Source organism: Lagenorhynchus albirostris, chromosome 8, assembly GCF_949774975.1.
Source record: "Lagenorhynchus albirostris chromosome 8, mLagAlb1.1, whole genome shotgun sequence".
Classification (NCBI taxonomy): Eukaryota; Metazoa; Chordata; class Mammalia; order Artiodactyla; family Delphinidae; genus Lagenorhynchus; species Lagenorhynchus albirostris.
Window position 1 is genome coordinate 40,887,179 of NC_083102.1, and position 22,824 is coordinate 40,910,002.

General features: G+C 35.3%; 1 protein-coding gene across 1 annotated transcript in view; it reads right to left on the bottom strand.

The window, feature by feature from the left end:
• ANLN (anillin, actin binding protein) overlaps nt 1-22,824 on the bottom strand; it is a 54,735-nt gene that overhangs the window by 1,981 nt on the left and 29,930 nt on the right. Inside the window, exons 16-23 of the mRNA XM_060156855.1 lie at nt 22,287-22,335; nt 22,137-22,193; nt 21,490-21,528; nt 21,233-21,254; nt 20,216-20,319; nt 9,371-9,457; nt 5,949-6,056; nt 2,059-2,231 (exon numbers count right to left, since the gene is read on the bottom strand). Coding sequence (XP_060012838.1) covers nt 2,059-2,231; nt 5,949-6,056; nt 9,371-9,457; nt 20,216-20,319; nt 21,233-21,254; nt 21,490-21,528; nt 22,137-22,193; nt 22,287-22,335 — 639 coding nt within the window. The remainder of the gene's footprint in view (nt 1-2,058; nt 2,232-5,948; nt 6,057-9,370; nt 9,458-20,215; nt 20,320-21,232; nt 21,255-21,489; nt 21,529-22,136; nt 22,194-22,286; nt 22,336-22,824) is intronic.

Below are 22,824 nucleotides of genomic sequence, written 5' to 3' on the forward strand. Positions count from 1 at the left end.
GAGCACAGTATTTACAGTAAATGATCTGAAGATCCTAAGACTTTGTCTATCCTAATCTCTTTGTTCACATCAGGAATCTCTTCTTTGTATCCATACTTAGCTGCAAGTTGAATATCCAGTTGATGTGGCAGGCGAGGGTGGGGGGAAAGGGGAATTCCCTAATTCACAAGCCAGACCATTCTTCTAGAGGACAGCCAGGTGTTAGAAGTATGTTGTATTGTACTCATTCTCCATCTTTATAATTTCTCCCCATTGGTACTAGAAATGGTATAAGTGTGAATAAGCAGTGAGTTGATCATCTATTAGTCAATGGAGAGAACACAATACTTACAGTAATGATAGTGACCATTCGTTGAGCTCATTCCATGTGCGTGACACCATGCTAAGTGTGTCTACTCATTAACCTCTACTGTCATTCTGTGGAGTTTATTCTTCTCCTCTGACACAGGAGATTTCAGAGGGCTAGCAAAGTTAAGTAACTTGCCATGGTCACATTTGGTGAGTCACTGAGTCAGGATTTAAACATAGATCTGTTGACTTCAAAGTTCAACTGTATAATACTGGCTCCCCATGTGATGAAACATTTCTAGTTCAAATGTATAATCTATATTTCAAAGTAGGCAATATTTATCAGATGATAAATATTTTGTATTGAAGGAGGGAAAGATAGCAAGGTTGGTTAGTAGAAATAAAAACGATATACATTAAATTTAGATAAAAGGCATAGGTCAAAAAGGCCCTGGGGAGAAACAGATAAATAATACAAAGGAGAATGTAGAACTGTAAAATGTATATACTCTGTAAAATATATGATCAAAAAGTGAAATAAGTTTTAAGAAGCCACCAAGCAAAGCTAAAAACTCAGCCAAGACTGAGCTGAGCATGGGCCTCTCTCAAATGCTTGGGTAAAGTGTCCACTCAAATTACAATAATGTTATAATAAGAAAAACTGCATGCAAGTGAACTACAGAGTAATTAGAGCAATATGTGATATAACTATTTCTACCGCAGGAGAAGGTCGAGGTCTGGGAGGGTTTATGTAACAAGTAAAAGATAAGATTATATGAAAAATGTGAGTACTGTTTAAAAAGGGCCATTGTGGTCAGGAAGTACTTGGGGACTGAATTTTGGTTGGTTCCCTCACTGACTGTGGCCATGAACAGGGTAGCTACTAAAGAAAGTGACTATAAATCCAATTTGCCTCTCCTGTCCTGTCTGATGTCACTGCTGCACAGAAGGCGCCCGAAGGAAAGGAGTGGATGAGCTCAACTAAATTAATCTGAAAGTAATCTAGACATCAAGAATTTCCAAAGAACGCATCCCCTCTTTCTCTGTTTTAAAACCAATTGGCGGTATCTGGGCAACTTTGTTCTATTTTAATAGAGTGTCTCTTGGCTGACCTTTCTAATATTTCCACATCGGAAACTCATGGAGCCAGTTCTACCCATCTCCCTGTCTGCAATATCCAGCAACAGTCTGATTAACAGAGATTCTGTCAAATTCTAACTTTTGTCCCTAATCATAATTTTGTACATTGAAGTTGGTCTGCAAGCTTCTCTTGGGCATCCAAGCAAAAGAACCTTAGACTCTTAGCAATAAGCTTTTGCATCTTATACTTAAGATTAGGGTTAACGAAAAGTGACAGTCCCAGTAGTTTATTCTGTTAATCTCCAACCAGAAATTTCCAGAGTAAATTGTTTTGTAAGTCAGCAGGTTAATCGAGGGTACTTGGGGAATAGACAGGAAGGGATGTGTCAAATCGCTTTAAAAAATACTTGACTTCTCAATTACACATGAAATCTTCAAACTCAGCCCAAAGAATATTAGGTAACTGTCCTGAAAATGGCTATCCTGTGAGTATAACTTGAATGCTGTATTTTTCTTAACTATATTGATTTAATTATTAGCTTACTCTCTTACTGTTGTGTGTGTGTTTTGTTTCCTCATTAAGACTGTACCCTCTTCAAAGACAAGGATCATCTCTGATATTTCTAACAGTGGTAAGAACATAGCGGGCAATCACTTAGTTGATAGAAATATTTATAGACCAATACATACTTGGTGACACAGAGTGTGTCCCTGCATTGGCTGACCAGAGTCTCTCGGTCATCTTCTCTTTGTGGTCGGACAGTAATTAATTCAAAAGTGTTGCGTCTTGCACAAAATTCTCTGTTGGCTGGTTCTATCTGCCGACTGGTACAATTGGCCAAATTTAATCTTCCTATGGGATTCTTTAAAAACAAATTTTTAAAAAACATGATTAGTAGAAAATAAACAAGACCATTTAAGTCAGTAAGCATTAAGCAGTATTCCAGTTGATACAAATTTAAAATTAAAAAAGCATTCATTTAAAAGTTAAAGTTTAATTACACTGAGTTTAGAGAAACATATTTAACATTTATTATGTTTTTTGCTGGTCATAAAAATAGAAACCAAAGATGTCTACTGGAGCTCTTAGTCAACTTAAAAAACAAACGTTTTGTTATGGAAAACTTCAAAGAGACACAAAATAAAAAGAACAGCATAATGAACTTCCATGTACCCATTAATCAGCTCTAACAATTAGAAACACACATTCAACCACCTTTTGTCTATAGCCCACTTAATTCCTCCCTTTCTATAAACAGAAACCTAGACATCAGAATTCATTTGTAAATATTTTTTATGTATCTCTAAAAGACCAGGCTAAACTATTGCTTTGGATTGTTGGAAGCCATGTTATTCCTATGGTATGACAGTCAAAGATAAAAATTCATAAGACTAAATGGTCCTGAAAAATTAGAAAAGGGACAAGTATGGGCACAAATGATTTTTAAAAGCCAGTAAAAGTGTTAACTCTATTAATAATTTTAAGAAGAAATTAGAATGAAATATACCATTTTTAAACATTAGATTGGCCAAGTCTGGAAAGAATGGTAATAACCTATGTTGGTTGGTTGGGGTGGTGATAGAAATTCTCATACACTGCTGGTGAAAGCATAAATGGTCTACTACTGGTAGACAATTTGATAAGAGCAATCAAAAAACATTCAAAATGGGCATACCCTGATCCTACAACTTCACCTAAAAGAAATTTATACTAAGCAAATACATAGGTGCACAAAGATGTTTATATGGGTATAGTCCCTATTTTTTCATAATAGTGAAAAGATTGAAACAAATTAAATGACAGTAATTGGGGACTATTTAAACAAATAATAATATTATGTCTCCAGCAAGTATGGCAGACTAAATAGTCTAAAAGTCCTCCCATAATTCCCCAAATGTCAAATAACTGAACTCACAAGAAGGTGAAAGAAACCTTCAAAGGCCAAAATCAATGAGGAAGAGAGAGTGCAGAATGGTAAGCTAGCCTGAAATCTGGCTTCCTTGGGGTACTGACCAATGAATGTTAGGAATTGGCAACCTTGACTCACACAGGTTAAATGATATAATATGAAGTGTGATATTTGCTTTAAAATACCTCAGCAAACCAACAAGAACAAAAAAGTGTGTGTGCTGTGGAGAGAGAAATGAAACATGAAAGTTAATAATTGTTGAAGCTAGGAGTTCAATATACTATTTCTCTCTGTTTTGTGAACACTTGAACATTTTCAATTATAAAAAGTTAAATATACAGGTACACATATTTCCGTGTGTGTGTGTGTGTGTAAAATGAAGGACCAAGAATAAATAATACATTATTGAATAAAAACACAAGTTAGGAGACTTACCTTACCAGACATTAAGATTTATTTTAAAGCTATGGTAATTGAGACTGAGAGATACATACCAAAGGGAACAGAATAGAAAGCCTAAATATAGACCTACATATATAATGATATCTTGATACATGTCAGAAACAGCATGTGGATCAGTGTGGAAAGAATGGACCATCCAATGGGGCTGGCACGGTTGGGTTTCCAGATTGGGGGAAAAAAATCAATTCCAGGTAAATTAAATATGAAATATAAATCTTTATAACTTTCAGAAGTTATAAGGAGGTATAGGAGAATATCTTTATGACTATATAGATGATTTTCTTAACTAAGACTCAAAAAAGCAAACAATAAAGCAATAAACTGACAGATTTATCGTAGCATTAAAAATTTCTGTTTATGAAAAGATATTATAAAGATAAATAAAACATATGCCAAGCAAAAGACTACGGAAATAAATGGCCAAAACACATAAGAAAAGATGCTTACTCTTAATGTTCAATCAAGGAAAACCAAAATAAAAACACAGTGAAATAATCTTTCACACCTATCACACTAACAAGAGTTTAAAAGGCTGACATATCAAGTGTTGGTGGGATGTGGAATACTGAGAACTCTCATATAATCCTGGTGGGAGCGGAACATTGTACAACCAATTTCAAGAATAACTGGACAACATCTAGCTAAATTGAAGATGTGCGAAACCCTACAAACCAGCAATTCTGCTACTAGATACAAACTCAAGAAAGAGCTCTGATCCATGTAGCTAAGTTATAGCAGAGCTGTTTATAATAGCAACAATTTAGAAATAATCTAAGTGCCCATAAATAGGAGAAGTGGATAAATTAATTGTGATACATTCTTACAATGGAATACTTTAGTACAGAGAAAGATGGCTAGAGCTCTACAAACTAGAGCTACACACACCAGCCTAGACCAATGTCACAAATCATGTTGACTTAAAACATGCAAGTTGCAGAACAGTATATACAGTATGATCTATTTGTATAATGCTTCAAAATATGCAATTGCAATAATATACAGCCTATATATAATATATAATAAAAATTTAAAGAAATACATAGGAACAAAATAGTTTCAGGATGGGGTTATCTCTGAGGGAGAGAAAATTACATGAGGAGATTTAACTGGACTGGTAACAGAGGTTGATGGAAATTACTTGGTTTTTTTTTTTTTGTCTATTTCAAGGTTCTAAATATTTCACAATAAACTTTAAAATAAAATTTTATATAGCTACAGTGTAATACATATAGCTATCTAATGCAATATCACAGATGTATTTTTTTTTTTTTTTTTTTTTTTTAGCGGTACGCAGGCCTCTCACTGTTGTGGCCTCTCCCGTTGCGGAGCACAGGCTCCGGACGTGCAGGCTCAGTGGCCATGGCTCACGGGCCCAGCCGCTCCGCGGCATGTGGGATCTTCCCGGACTGGGGCACGAACCCGTGTCCCCTGCATCGGCAGGCAGACTCTCAACCACTGCGCCACCAGGGAAGCCCACAGATGTATTTTTATTGATGTGGAAAGATATCAGGATATTATCAAGTAAAAATTAAGCTATAAAAAACATGATACTTTCTGTTTAAAAAAGATTCATAAATGGATATATAACTATTATTACATATACATTTTAAAAATTTAGAAGGATACACAGCAAAATGTGAATAGTAGTTATCTCTGTTATAGATGATTTTACTTTATATTTCTGCTTATTTCTATTTTCCAGTTTTTGGATAATAAATTACCACACTTGGGCAATAACATTAAATTCTTTAAAAACAAGATGTAATGTATCCATAAAATTCTATTATCAAATTTTAGAAACAAAACCAAAACTACTATATTCCTATGGTGGTTTTTCCTTTCTGTTTTATCTCAGAGTTAGGTAAATCAACTGTTAATAAAATACAAAAGTGAATTGAAAATATTTCTGACTAAAAGTATCAATTAAAAAATATTATGAAACATTCCATAAAAAAAATATATTCCTTAAGGTATTTCAAGAGTGGTCAAATCACAGGGAATGGATAAGATATAAAATTTTTACACAAATACACACACATGCACACACACACACTCACTAGTCTTTCAACAAGAACATTTTTAATGGCTTAGTAAATATTTTTAACAGGGCATTTGGGTGGTTGATGGGGGCCACGGGGAACACTTGCATGAAATATTCCCTGAAAGTCAGTTAGGGCTTTCACCACTGACCATCAATATTAATATTACCTTTCGTTTCTCATCATCTGGATAAGTCCAATAAGAGATACAGTTTCCAGAAAGAACACACCATCTTCGATGCCATGCACCAAAACCACTAACATCTTCAAATATGGTCTGGAAAAGTCAATGAAATACTGACTTTAGAAACTTGAGGATCAATTAAATGTTTTCTATACATTAAACCTCAGTATGTTGACATATTTCATACTTCAAAATCTACTTGCATGATTTTTTTTCTTTTCTCTCTTTTATAAAGTACTTAAGTTTATTTTTATTCTACTCTGTATCAAGGCCAGGAATCTTGTTATTTCAATCTCAAGCACAAAGTTAGTACAAATGACTCACCAGCTCCCTTTTGTGTTTACGTTCACCTTTTACATCATAAAGGTAATAGAAAAGGAAAAATTTGATGGATAAAAATAATACAAGTTATCATTACCCCTACTATAATCAGGGAAAAATAACAAGAGGATAGCTTTTTCATTTTTATAGCTGGGGAAACTGAAGGCCAAGGAAAGTAGATGACAATACACGATCACAAAGCAGAACTGGAACCTTCTAGCTAAACCAGAATGTACTTTTCTTGCTGCTCATCAGTCTTGGCAGAGTTAGACTAGTACCATTTTAGAATCACTTAGCAAGTTTCTCTGGTTGGTAGTCTCCTTCCTTCCAGTTGTCCCTGGCACATCAGGAAGGAAAACTGAACCAAGCAACTGAACCACTTCAATTACTACCTCTACTTTTTATAGAGGTTAGAAGTAATTAAAAGGCATTGCTTAGACAGGGGACAGAAGTTATTTGGGGGAGTCCTGAGTAATTGTTTTTTACCACATTTCTGTAAGTGTGGATGTGATAAGAATGGCCTATAGGATTCAAGATAGAGTAAACCTGAAAAGATCTAACTCTAAAGTAGTTAAGAGCCCTGCTAAAACATTAAGTAGGTCAGACATTTTAGGCAAATGAATGTCATAAGAGTATATCAGGGGCGAAAGGTATCTAGAGTAAAATATGGAAATATTTACATTAAAGGAAAAGGTCAGTAAGTAAACACTGCTTTCAAGTCCGAAATTTATAAAGACACTTTTCCAAGAATATCTAGTGCCACCTGCTGGATTTACATGTGAAAAAAGCTACGAAGTATGATTTACAGTCACCTTGGCCGCTTGGACTTTCTGTACAATCTAGCTCTTCTTCCTGTGCCCTTTGTCAGCAACTGCAAATTGACTTGTGATATCTTTTGTATAGCTCAAATTCTTGCTTCACAAAGAAAATCAAAGCTATTAGATTTTCTCTACTTCTGATACCACACCCACAATCTTCTGTGTATTCTATGCACATACTTTCCTCCTCTGATAATGGAAAAAGTATAATTCTGTACAAGATCATGAACCGTGGCTTGGGTCTTATTTGTTCTCACTCTCATGACCTTGTTCCATGTGTTATTCCTTAAAGTGCAGGTTCCCCATTGCCTCTATCTTTGCCCTCTTTGGCCCTATTAGAAGCTACCCATTTGAATTAAAAGATGCTCAAATCTCTCCAATCTTAAAATGTCAACAAAATCCTTCTTTCACCCTACATACTTCTGCAGGTATCACACTCTCTTTACCCCTCTGCAGCCAAACCTTGTTTCAGAGTTGTTGCACTTCCATTCTTCACCCTCCACTCCCTTTATAACCATTTGCAATCTAGCTCCTGCTCTCAACAAGCCTAGAATGACCACTTCATTAATAAGTCCAACAGTGTCTAATAGATCCTTATCTAATTTGACCACTCCCTCTTGCAGACTCTCTTCCCCTGGCAACCATGATACTAAGTTCTCCATTGCCCTCCCTGTAGTCTCCCTTGAGAGCTTCTCTTCCTAGGTCTGTGGCTTAAATGTTAGTGTTCTCCTGGCTATTCAATGCCACGTGAGCTTCCATTACTATCTCTCTGCTGCAGATTTCCAAACCTTCACCTCATCTAAAATGTCCATCATCTTGAGCTCCAAACTCAAACTCTGAAACGCGTCTGTATGCATCTAAAATTCAAGTTATTTAAAACTTAACTCATTAAAACTTCCTACCTTGGGTGGGGACTGACTGACAAGGGGCATGAGGGAACTTTCTGGGGTAATATTTTCTATCTTAATAGAAATTTGGATTACATAGATGTATGCCTGTGTCAGAACTCAGTGGATGTACACTGAAGATTCACGGGAACATACTAATGTCCACAATATACTTTGAAATTCTTCCCCCCAAAATATGATATTTTCAGGACTGGCTAGAAGGATAGCTAGGTTGTAGATACATGATACAGCAAGGACAGTAAAAAATGTTAAAGGCAAAATCTAGATGCTGGCTATACGGGCGTTCATTGTAAAATTCTATCAACATTGCTGTATGCTTGCAATTTACCACAATAAAATTTGGGGGAAAAATGGTTTCCACCCCCAACATGGACACTTGCTCCCCACCCAGGGCCCCTTATCTCAGTATAATCACTGCCACCCAACAAGTGGTGCAAGGCAGGGATCTGGGTGACATCCTTACTTCTGCTTCTCCACCCCTACAGCCAAACCACTAGGGTCTGTACTTCTTCCTCCTTCATCTATCCATGGTGGGTCCTTCTCTCCACCCTGACTGCCAGCCCCCATCCCCTCTCTCATGCAGTAACTCAGTTTCTTCACTAATCTTCTTCAGTTCTGCCACTCCCCAGTCCACTTCCACACGTTAGTCAGAACGACTTCCCTAAACCCCCCAATTTGATGTTAATCCTCTGCTTAAAATCCTACAAGAGTACCCAACCGACTTCAGGATAAAGTCGGAAGTCTTTAAAAGGCCCTCTAACACTTGGCTCCATTTCCCCTAACCCCACCTTCCTCCCCAATCACTCCTCTCACTACCCCTCCTCCACACACACACTCAGAATCTAAGCTCTAGCTACCCTGAAATACCTGCCACTATCTAAATGTGTCATCTTTTTCTCTGGTGGGGGTGAGAGAGGGAAGGGCCCTCCAGGCCATAGTAATGCTTTTCCCTTCATCTGGAGCACATCTCCCTCTTCTCTCCCTCTGGCTAACTTGTTCAGCTAGCAGTTTACAAGTTATTTCCAATACCTTTCTTTAAGCCTTCCCACTCATACCTAAGACCTGGTGTCCCACCAATTTACACCCATGCACTCTATGCTTTCTCCCATTATAGTACTGTATTGTACTTAACTGTTCACTTGTATTTCTTCCTATTACACTAAAAGTTCCTGAGTGCAGGGATTATTTTCTGTGGCCTATTATATTCTAACACCAGCACAATGATTAGCATATAGTGGACATGCAACAAATCCGAACCAATTTATCACGTAGTCACACAGACTTTCATTCCTATTGGAAACCAAGCCTATGCTTCACAAAATGCAAAAAAAGAAAATATAGATCCAGTGATGTTACTTACTAGAAAACCTCTTTCTTCAACACTTGAATTCACTTGACACTTTATTTTTAAGTAAATATGACCTTCCAAAGGAGATAGAAAGGGTACCTGTGAAGAAAGAGAGTAAATTATTTGTAAAACAGTTTTTCTTGACAAAACATGTATAAATCATGAATAGAGAATATTATATCTTGAAAACACAGTATTTTCTAAAGCTGGAATATAAAATAGGTGGCCCAAAAGCCACTGGTTCCTTAGCAACAAATGCTTTTGAAGAATAAATTCATTCAATGTAGAGCCTGCTTAAGGCAGAACCCTAAGTCCCAAGTAATGTGATAAAGAAAACACGGATTTAAGAAGAGAATACATGTGTTTATCCATTCCCTATCAACAGAATATACTTGATAGAAGGTGGGATAAACCAACTGGCATATTAATACAATATAATATTATTCAGCAATAAAGAATAGTGAACCGCAGAATGGAAACATTGATCCTCAAATTCATATGGAATTGCAAGAGGCCCCAAATAACCAAAACAATCTTGAAAAAGAAAAACAAAGTTGAAAGAATCATACTTCCCAATTTCAAACCAATCCAAAGCTACAGTAATCAGAACAGTATGGTACTGGCATAAGGATAGACATATAGACCACAGGAACAGAATTGAGAGTCCAGAAATAAACCCATACATATATGCCAGATTGATTTTCAACAAGGGTACCAAAACCATTCAATGAGGAAAGAGCAATATTTTCAACAAATGGTGCTGGGGAAACTGGATAGCCACATGCAAAAGAGTAAAGTTGGATCCCTTCCTCATACCACATACAAAAATTAACTCAAAATGGATCAATGACCTAAATGTGAGAGCTAAAACCATATAACTCTTAGAAGAAAAACAGAGGAGTAAATCTTCAATGATCATGAATTTGGCAATGCCTTCTCAAATATAATACCAAACCATGAGCAACAAAAGAAAAAACAGATAAATTAAACTTCATCAAAATGAAAAACTTTTCAGTATGGAGGTTCCTCAAAAAATTAAAAATAGAATTACCATATAATCAATCAACCCCACTTCTGGGAATTTATCCAAAAGAATCAAAATCAGGCTCTTAAAGGGATATTTGCACTCCCATGTTCATTGTAGCATTCTTCATAACAGCCAAGAGGTGGAAACAATCTAAATGCCCATCAGCAGCTGAACAGACAAAGAAAATGTGGTAAAGCCTCCTTTCTCCCCACTTCTGTATATGAAACTACTCTAGGCCATCCAGATCCTGTTCTTCTCAGAGCCCAAAGTTTGCCTTTTAGGCCTTGAGACTCTCAGTGTATATTTTCTTATGTGTCCTAACCCACAGCCCCACACCTCCTCACAGCAGATCCTTGAGGTCAATTATCGTGTCCTTCTCATGTTTGTTTCCATATCCTATTGCCAAATCATATTCAGACATTCAATAAATGTTTGCTTAAAGAACATTGTTTGTTTTGTCAAAAAGTACCCAAATACTCCTATTGAAAAAAAAGAAGGCAGCCGGGGGACATGGGGGGATGTAGTACATACAAACAATAGAGTATTATTCAGCCATAAAAAAGGACGAAATCCTGTCAGGTGTTACAGCACGGATGAACCTTGAGGACGTTATGCTAACTGAAATAAGTCAGTCACAAACGGACAAATACTACATGATTCCATTTGTATGAGGTATCAAGAGTAGCCAGCTCAACAGAAGCAGAAAGTAGAGTGGTGGATGCCAGGGACTGGTAGGAGTGGGGGAAAAGGGAGTTGCTATTCAATGGGTATAGAATTTCATTCATCCAAGATGAAAAAATTCTAGAGATCTGCTGCACAACATTGTGCTTATAGTTTTTTATTTTTTTGTGCTTATAGTTAATAATATTGTACACTTAAAAATTTGTTGAGGGTAGATCTCATGTTACGTATTATTTATTACAATAAAGAATTTTAAACTTCTGTGTATCAAAGCATAAGAAAGTGAAAAGACAATGTACAAAACAGGAGAAAATATTTGCAAATCATGTATCTAATAATGGTTTAGTATCTAGAATACATTAAGAACTCTTATAACTCAAAAATAAAAAGACAACTCAATTAAAACATTCCAAACAATCCAACTTAAAAATTGGCAATAGACATTTCTTCAAAGACGATATACTAATAGCCAACAAACACATGAAAAGATGTTCAACATCAATAGTCGTTAGGTAATAATTGTTAGCTTGATGATGATGGTGACAATAATGATGAAGGTGAGGATAAGGACGAAGATTTTAACGGAAATCTCAAGTTGCCATTGTGTCCAGAACCATTTACTGAGGAATGAGTAAAAAGGAATCTGATTCTTTTATTGGAAGCACATTGCTTTGAACCAAAATAAACATAAACTAAATTACAAAACCAACAATAAGTTATTGAAAGCAGATTTTTTTATTGCTTGTTTTAAAGTTGAATCATTCTGTATCTATAAAGCTTTCCTTATTCCTTAGATACAAGTATGTTTCCAACATTGATAATCCCAAAACTCATGCTATAGCTTAAACCATGCTATGACTAAATTGTGTCCCCTCCCCATCCCTAACCAAATTCACATGTTGAAGTTCTAACTCCCCATACCACAAAATGTGACTGTATTTGGAGATAGGGTCTTTAAAGAAGTAATTAAGGTTAATTTAGTTCATTAGGATGGGCCCTAATCCAAAGTAACTTGTGTCCTCATAGAAAGAGAAGATTTGGACACACATACAGAGAAAGACCATGTGAAGACACATAATACAGCTATCTATAAGCTAAAGAGAGAGGGTTTAGAAAAAAATCAACCCTCCCAGTGCCCTGATCTTAGACTTCTAGACTCCAGAACTGTGAAAAAATAAACTTCTGTTGTATAAGCCAAAAGAAAAAAACCCTCCAAACCCAAAAATTAGTCATTAGGGAAATGCAAATCAAAACCACAGTGAGGTGCCATTTCATACCCATTATGATGGCTATAATCAAAAATACGGAAAATAACAAGCTTTAGCAAGGATGTGGGGACACTGGAACCGACATTACTGATAGGAATGTCAAACGGTTCAGGAACTATGAGAAACAGTTTGGTGGCTCCTCAAAAAGTTAAACAGAATTAACATATAACCACACAATTCCTCTCCTAGATATATACCCCCAAAGACTGAAAACAGGTATTCAAACAGGTATGTGTACGCCCAAGTTTATAGCAGCGTTATTCACAATAGCCAAAAAAGAAACAGACCAAATGTCCAACAACAGATGAGTGGACAAAGTGTAGTGTATAACATAATGCAATAATACTCAGCCACAGAAAGTAATGAAGTACTGATACATGCCATATCATCTACATATACATCCACACATCCACACACACACATATAAATATACTGCCAAAGAACAAAAGTTATCTGAGCAATAATTACCTAGTAGGTTATACATAGAGAAAAATAAAGTTGCTCTATAATGTATATAATATAGAGCTAATCAACAATAATTTTCATCAAATGTTTGTACCATTTTACTTCCAGGCAGATTTCTAAAACTAAGGACCCCATATCAAACACAAGTCTGCATTACAGAGAGGGTAGAAAGCCACTAACATAGACCTAGTAATGAAAGCCTATGTTGAAATCTATCTGACAAAGACATTTAAGTTCAATATGAAGATGGTCTGGAATGCCCTAAATCCACACCAGATGCAATTACTGTCATGATGTAATGACTCTTCACTCCCAACCATGGCTGATTTGCTAGCTACAGAGACACACACAGAAGTATATCTAAATTCTGTCCATTAAATCTACTACAGCGTACTTGGTTAGGGCGATACACAGAAAGGAGTTCGACTTCCATTACATGCTCAGAGCTCCACTTCCACTTAGGATGTGAAAGGTCACAAAAGACCACCATTTCTACTGCAACAGCAAGAAAACAATGGATAAGCTAAGAATATCTTATTTTCCTTAAAGCTGTCTAAGAGTTGTGCAAGCAAAAAAAATTTAATGGACCAAATTCCAGTAAGGAATGTACCCTTCCTGGGTGAGCCAAATCAGGGGTGACCACTTTATTCCCTGGGAGCAAGAATTGACAGAGAAGCATGCTGGCAATGAATTTTGCAGGGAAAAGAAAAAACCAGTGAAGTCTTTAACAGCTAAATGAAGACTTTCTACCTAGATGAGCATCTCAAAAGAGCCAAGGGTCAGAGCTAGCCCACCCTACCTGCCAATCTCCCCCACTCCCCAGATTTGCTGAGTAAATGCTAATGCCACAAGCCAGAGGCAGATCTGGAAAGCAAAAAGAAATCTTGTAGACTTTCAGAATTTAGATCTCAAAGTTCTACTGAAAGGAGGCGCCTAACTTCACTCTCAAGTCATTTGAAACAAGAGTTGAACCCAACTAACTAAAGCACTATCTCAGCTCAATTTCTGATTATACTGAGAGACAAGAGGGTGTTATTACCGCCTACTTCAGTCTCCACTGTTCTTTTATAACATAACATAACATAACATAACATAACATAACATAACATAACATAACATAACATAACATAACAACACAACATCACATCACATCTAGCCTACAGTTTAAAAGTTTTACAAGACATGAAAAAGCAGGAAAAGGTGGCCTTTAATCAAAAGAAAACAAAACAAACCCTGTCAATAGCAGATCCACAGATGATCTAGATGTTAGAATTACAAGACAGAGACATTTATAATTTGTTAAAGAATTTAGAGGAAAACATGGACAAAAATGGGTGAGAAGAGGGAGAATTTCGACAGAGAAATAGAAGCTCTAAAAAAGATCCAAATAGAAATTTTACAACAACAAAAAAAGTTGAAATTGATTCATTGGATGGGCTTTACAGGAAACTGGAGTACATTAGAAAAAAAGATAGATGAACTCAAAGACTGGTAAATAGAAATGATCCAAAATGAAACACAAAGGAAAATTAAAAACAAAAAGAGTGCCATAGACCTGTAGGAACATAGTCAAGAGTCCAACATACATTTAACTGGAGTCCTAGAAAGAAAAGAAAACAGTGCAGAAGAAATACTTGACAAGATAATGGCTGAGAATTTGCCAAAACGTATGAAACACATGAACTACAGCTCCGTAAAGGTCATTGAAACTTAGTATGATAAAGAAATAACCCAGTATGACAAAGAAAACCACACCTAGGCAGATTAGGGTCAAACTGTTACGAATCAAAATACTTAAAAATATTAACAGCAGAAAAGGGGAATTCCCCAGCGGTCAAGTGGTTAGGACTCGGCACTTTCACTGCCGGGGGCCCGGGTTTGATCCCTGATCAGGAAACTAAGATCCTGCAAGCCGAGCAGCGAGGCCGACAATATAAAAAAATAAAAATAAAAGCAGAAAAGATAAGAATGATGGCTGACTTCTTATCAGAAACAATCAAAGCCAGAAAACAATAAAATGTCATCTTTAAAGGGGTGGCTGAAAGAAAAAACCTGCCAACCTAGCAGTCTATATCCAAGAAGAATATCCTTCAGAAATTAAGACAATGTAAAGAGAGACATCTTTGGATAAACAAAAGTTAGAGAATTCATTTCCAGCAGAAGTATATTACAAAAAATTAAAAAACAAACAAAAAAGACTTCTTCCTGAGAAGGCAATAATCCTAGATGGAAGCCTGGCTCTACAAGATGGAATGAAGAACATAAGAACCAATAAATATAAATGACAATTCTTTAAAATATATTATTAAAATTGATTAAAAAATAACAGTGCATTGGGGTTTATAATAAGGGTAGAATTAAAACATAATGGGGTGAGCAAATAGAATTATACTGTTGCAAGGTTCTAACTGTTATAAGGTACATGAAGAGGAATAATTGTGTTTCAATATAGACTGTAGTAATAGTAATAGGCTAAGGATGCATATTGTAATCCTTAGCAATAACTGAAAAAGAATACAGGGAGGTATAGCTAAAAAGCCAACAGAAAAGATAAAAATAATTACCAAAATACTCAATTAGAAGTAGTCAAGAAAGGAAAAACAAATGACAAAGAACAGATGAGACAAATAAAAAATAAAGAACAAAATAGTAGGACCAGGGTCTGTTAACTTTTCGTGTAATGGCCCAGACAATTAATATTTTAGACTTTGCAGACCATACAGTCTCTGTCACAACTATTCAATCTGCCATTGTAGCATGAAAGCAGCCACAGACAATACATAAATGGTCATGATTGTGTCAAAAACTTTAGTTACAAAAACAGGCTGCTGAACTTTTGTTACTAATATATCAATATCAGTTCATTAATTGTGACAAAAGTAACTTAAAAAAAAAAAAAAAAACAGGCCAAGAGCCAGATTTGCCTGTAGGCTACAAGTATGCTTGCTTTGTGGTAGACTAAACCCAACCATATTAGTATTGCATTAAATATAAATGTACTAAACACTCTAATGAAAAGACAAAAAATTGTTAAACTGACTAACAAAATATGACCATAAAATATGCTTCTGATACACTAATTTGACATATATGGACAGGTTGAGAATAAAGAATGGAAAAAGAGAAAATTCCCTGGCAGTCCAGTGGTTAGGGCTGTGCACTTCCACTGCAGGGGGCATGGGTTCCCTGGTCGGGGAACTAAGAGCCCACATGCTACGTGGCACGGCCAGGGGGGAAAAAACAGAATGGAAAAAGATATACCATACCAACATTAATCATAAGAAAGCTGATGTGACTCTATTAATAACAGACAAAGTAGACCTTAAGATAAAGATGACTACCAGAGAGAAAGTGTTAACAATTCATCAAGAAGATATAATAATCTTAAATATTTATGCACCTAATAGCATAGCTTTAAAATACATGAAGCATAAGTTGACAGAACAAAAACTAAGTGCCTAAAATTGAGACTATGTTGCTCTTGCTAGTTGGAAGTTTGAGGGACTGATATTTTCTTCCCAATAAAATCATGCTTTCTGTCTAGCATGAAAATATTCACATAAGAAATATTTTTAAACAAATCATTCTTATCAGTCTATTAATAATGAAGAGACCGCATGTCAAAAGTATCTTTTAAATTATAAAAGCTGCTTAAGTACATGTGATAATTTAAAATGATTCTGAATGTGAATTAAAGATTACAAATATAAGAAAAATTCAATTGGAGAAGTTGTATCATTAGAGTAAAATGGTAACATCCAAATATTTAAAGTCATATTGACTTCTGGGTCAAGATAGAAAGGGGGATGCTTTAGTCTGTCATTCCTGCTGCCCAGTGAAGAAGAATGACACCCTGTTGGAAGTTTTTACTGTAAGATTAGTTTCCAAAAATTTAGTCCTCCAACCTAATAAAGATAAGTTAAAGGGGGGATTCTTGGCCAAAAAGTATGGATTTCAAGAGACTAACTCCATAAAATAAACCTTCAACTTTCTGAATTTCAAAGGCATCTATAATGTAGAGTCAAAACATCATACGCCTCATTATTATATTTGTTATAAATTCCCTTGCCGTTTTCTTTTCTATATTGTCAATGTTAAGTTCCTTAGCCTCTCAATGCTAATTAATAGAATTCTACTATTTAGCCCAGAGAACGCTCCTGGTAAGAAGAATCTCAGAAAGATGAGAAGAAAATGTTCCCTCTTACTCTACAGCTGTGAAAAGTAGACAATATTCTTGGTTAGAAGCTTGTCCTGAAGTGAACTGAGAATATTCACAGAAGAGTCAATGTTACTACACCCTGTCAAGTGTGGAGACGTGCGAAAATGTATGATCCTATTCTGTTTTCTGTTTAACAAAATGGCCTTTTAAGATTATCAACACCTCAAAGATTATCGTTAAGAGGTGTAAAATGTACCCTATAATCAGGGTGACTGTATAATTTTTTATACGTCAGGATATTTCTGAGCGAGAATAATTATACCTGTTAATAATTAAACCAGACCAACAGGCATAAACCAGGATAGCTTTGGACACACCAGAACACCTAATCACTCTTCCTACAACCTCAAAATTCTACAGTGCTAATCATTTGTTTTACCTCACAGGTGTTTGCCCTAATACTATTTAAATTGACATCTCTATTTCCTGGAAGGTATAAATATCTATGACATTTCTTTAAGTTAGAAGATGAGTTGTGGGATATGCTTCTCCCTTTATCCATAAAAGTATAGTAAAACCTATGATTATTTTGGATTCTCTATTCAAAGAAAGGATTTGAGAGTGTGACTCATTGAAATTCATAATTTAAATTCCAGGACGTCAGACTTTACATCCGATATCTATAAGCTCAAATAAGAAAGCAATCCGTTATTAGTGGTATCCTAAATTTATAGAGCAAACACTGGGTTAACCTCAACAGAAATCTCATTCTGAAGGGGTCTCAGAGATAACCCCGCGACTTATCTTTATTGGTCAAGACACCAGTAAAATAAGCAAACGTTCCCTTGCACTGATGGTCTCTGGTAGGATATGGGAAACTTGTTTACTCTCTCAAATTTAATCAAATGGGATTATTACGTGAATATACAAGGTCTTCCATTTTTCCCACCAATTTAAAGAACATCTAAACTTAACTATCTTAAATATTCTCCTACATAACCACAAGGTATTAGAACAAATACTTGCTCCCCCCTGCCACTCAAAAAAGCACATATATAACAAATTTTTCATCTAAATTATACTGTATTTGACTCAGGAAGAGACTTTACAGTATTGGACACAACCATTAAACTGATTTGATTTTACACTCAGATCAGGTGGCTGGATATTTAAGTTATAATTTCAAAAAATTTTTTAAGAGAATGGACATGTAATTTATTTTTAATTTGTGTGACGTTTTAAATTAAAATGGCAGTGAAAAAAATTTTTAAAGAGCAATCAGTCTATATTTAACATATGTCATTGAAATCTCTTTCATTTTAGAGATTCATGAAATCTCTTACATACATAGAAATTGGCTATGGGACAACACCGAGTAAGGAATACAGTTCACAGAACCCCAGTCCTTATGTTTACCTAATTTGCAAATGTTGTTTTAAGAATTTAAAATACGACTTCTCTGGTAGTGCAGTGGTTAAGAATCCACCTCTCAATGCAGGGGGCACGGGTTCGATCCCTGGTCTGGGAAGATCCCACATGCCGCGGAGCAACTAAGCCCACGCGCCACAACTACTGAGCCTGCGCTCTAGAGCCCGCGAGCCACAACTACTGAGCCCACACCCTGCAACTACTGAATCCTGCGTGCCTAGAGCCCATGCTCTGCAACAAGAGAAGCCACCACGAGAAGCCCATGCACCACAATGAAGAGTAGCCACCACTCGCTGCAACTAGGTAAAGCCTGCGTGCAGCAACGAAGACACAAGGCAGCCAAAAAGAAAAATTAAAAAAGAATTTAAAATAAAACAAAAAGTACTATCCAGCATTTTGCAAATTAGCATATCTATACACCCACAAGATGCTTGTGATTGATCTTCACAAAGATATTAAAAATCCTAAAAAAAATTTCTATAATATATGAATATATTTAGTATAATTTTAGCATTAAATGAATTTTAATTTTAAAATTAATAAACAGAGCATCAACTACATAGCAACATACCTATTAGCCAATTAAGACCACAGAAGTTGTCTACTTTTACTTAAAACATTACCAATAGTTCTTTCAATAAAGAGGAGGTCAACAATACTGAATAAATTTTAGTTTTAGACATAGTTATTAATTTGGCATTTGGTACCCGGAAAAATCAATGCTGAAGTGACTATAGAATCTTAAAGAATTATAACATGAAAAAAGAATATAAAAGCCCAAATACCAAACAGGCATGAAAAAAACTAGAGAACTTTTAAAGAAAGCTTTAAAGAATTATGAGACTAAAGAAAAAGATGCCCATCTACAAGGATCTAAAGAAAGAATAATTTACATAATGTCCTTAATTATTCAAAATAACCAAGAAGACATGAGAGTGGTTAGTAAAACAAATACATAAGGGCCAAAAATTAAGGACTAATTTTTAAGCTCATTAGTTTCAAGCAAAGAAAATATGGCAACCTTTTCCTGGAACATATAGCCCAGTAGCTCTCGCTCTTTAACATCATAATTTATCTAAAACAAACAAAATAAAAGACAAAGAGAAAAAAAGACCCAGAATCACTCAATTTGTTAAACTAGCTGAATTACTAAATTAAAAGTTACATGAATTTTTTTAAACATCGTTATATTCTAACTACAGAAATCTCTTATAATATTTTTGAATAGTCTGTATTATACAGCAGAAGCCAACACTAGGACTAAAGTTTGCCTCTACTTCTCTTACTACTTAAAATGGTCTCGTTAGCTATTAAATATTTAGTCTTTCCAGTGTGGTGAAAAAGCACTCAATATGGTAGTGACACTACACAGATCTGAACTATGAAGTCTTAAACTTGGAGAGGAAAGTACGGGAAGGAAATCCCTTAGATTCATGAGTACTTTTCCAAGAAATTAATCTATCTTTCCCTATCTTGTCAAAACTAAATCCAAAAAATGTTAGTCATTTCAAAATATTGGTTTCAAATGGGCAAGAAACTATGTTTAAAACTGTAAGCTTAACATCTATATGCAAGAAGCAATACTTTCTTAGTCAGAATTGACATTTAGAATAAACCAGTATATGCTGCTTTGAAGACTTAACTATTAAGATACAGGGGAGAAATACTTCCAACATCAAAAAACATATCATGCAGCTAAACCCATGTCTAATTAAAATGTACAATTCTAAGAACATACATATTCAGCCAAAGATTTCAAATACTTGAAAGTAATGGGACATTTTCATGGACCTAATTTTTCTATAAATAAATAAATAAATTTGGATTACCTTGTCCAGAGCAAATTTTGTGTTTCCTACTGAAGATAATGACAGCATGTAAGATCCAACAAGGGCAAAGTTGCTGGTACGCACAGCATTAAGACTGGCCATAACTAAAGAAAAAGGAAATGAAGTTTAGTTCAGAGTGACTTTGGTAAGTATAAATAACAATTCCTCACCCCACTCTAACAGAATGAAATTAAACTGCCATAGAAAAAACTGCTTCATTTTCCTCCATCTCCAAATATGGAGGTGGGGCAGGGTGGGGGGAATAAAACATCAACACATTTCCTAATGAAAGAAAACTGTTAAGTATTTATCTTTAACGTAAGTGAGGTACAGGCACATCTTAACATTTGAGACAGATGTGTTTTTAAAGATATAGAACCTAAAAATGTGTGCATAAAAAGCAATTTTCCTATGAGAGATACGAAAACCTTCACTGCTGTAGTCTAGGATGACATAATGAGCAGCAGGACTTTATCTGCACGGTTCTTCTTAGTTATTCTCTTGTGCCAAGAAACAGAGACCAAAAGTCCAAAGGTGAGTGAAACCAGCTCAGTCCTAATCCCCTTTGGAAAATTTAGGCCTAACGCCACTCTGGAAAAGTCTTCCCTGGCCTACTGGCACTCCAGTTTCCAGTGAACTAGAAAGATGCTTTTCTGACATGATGCGATGCCAGTCATGATCTGTAAAGTTAAAACAGGTGAACTCCTCAGTGTGGATAGCACAAAACAAATCTGCAGAACAAGAGAAGATAGGGTGAAGAGTAATGCTACCTGCTGCAGTTGTCAAGTGACTAGGTATCCTATGTGTACTGCCTGCTTGAGCCTGAGCAATGTGCTGTTTGGTGGCCCGTGGTGGTTTCAGACAGCAGGTTATTCTCGCCAGTAATCTTATATGTTACTACCATACAGAAAATATTCAAAGGAGAGTAAGGTAAACACTCATAAATCAAGACGGCTATATGTATAAGTATGCGATTGCTTATATCCTAACGTTTCAAATAGTTCAAGATTCACTCACCTGAAGAAGGAAGGGTGCTTTTCTAAAAAAAAGGTGTGAAGAAGGACATAAGTTATTTTCTTTATTTGATACAAAGATTTAAACATTAAGTACAAACACTACAAGGACTATATTTCAGAAAACATTATTTTTTCCTTTTAGGATATTTTAAAGATTCCCAAAGCACTTAGGGTTTAGAAATGGTTAACCAATTTCCAATCATATGTGTAAGATGAAGATTTCTCAAGGAACTTCAACTTTCAAAAAATTCTACTTACTGTGGTTACAGATGTGAGAAGTCGCTTAGGAGTAATAGCCTGGAAGAAAAGATAACTTAGTATATTTCCTATTAAACATTATGATTAAAACCAACCAAACTTGAGATTCTCCCACACAGAAAATAACTCTTAAATATCAATACATTATACTTGAGTCTTTTATTCCGGCTTTAGCCACACTGTTATTCCTTTTTTGTTAAAGCTAAATAAAATTCTTTTAAATGATGATTTAGACAAAGAACAAAAGAGCAAAGGCTAGGAAGGACAGAAACAAAGCTGTTTCTATTCCTCATGCCTACAGTGACCACATCATTCTTAAGTCTGGTTTAGAGGAGCTGGTAAGACAAGAGTTCAGAGGAAAGGCCTGAGAAAAGTTTAAAGAGATAATAATAGTTGTCAAGCAGATATGGAGAAAACAGAATTGTCTAGCCTGAGTAATATCGGTAGCTTATACTTAGGGTCATGGTCACTCACTGCAAGTTTACTCTCAGTATTCATACCTATACTTATTATGTGCAGTAACTAGAAATTTAAGGCATAAAAATGACCCAAAAGCTTGATAATTATTAAAAATTATACATAATTGTAAACAGACTTTATATCTCCTACTTCTGATTATATTTCTACTGGGTTTCTTTCATTCTCACCTTTGACTTGTATGCTTTTTTCTTCTTATCAGAGCCTGAGGGATCTTTCGTTTGTACCTACACACAAATCCAAAGCATAAGTTAACTTAAAATCTGATGTCTTTAAGAAAAATACACTATTAGTTACTTTAGAAAGCTTTAACTGCTTACCAAGCTGTAAACTTCAATATTTATTTCAAAGTCATTTGACACATCCCGCCTGGAAAAATAAAAATATCAAATTATGCCATTAAAAATTATGCCACAAATACTGTTACAAGGTTGAGAGTAAAGGAATTCACTGTGTTTTAAAACTAAAGACAATAGTTACAAACTATTAAAGAATATTAAAACTGGTAAGAACAGTCTATTTTTTCCTATAATACAGGTCAAACATTTTCTTCAGCATTTTACAACTCAAGATCTTAAATAATAAAAGTAGTTTTTCTTCCAAACTAGATTTTGACTCTAGTTTCAAAATAAATCTCTGACACTAAATATAAATGTCTTTCACTGAGACTTAATGTTAAGTACATTAAGAGATTTAAAGTATATAGTAAAAAATTGTGGTCCAGATTTTGCGTGTGTGTGTGTGTGTGTGTGTGTGTGTGTGTGTGTGTGTGTAGTAAATATATATGTTAAAACACTTCAAAACATCAAATACCTACAGTCACGTGGAAGAAACATGCTACTCAATGGAAGAAAAGAT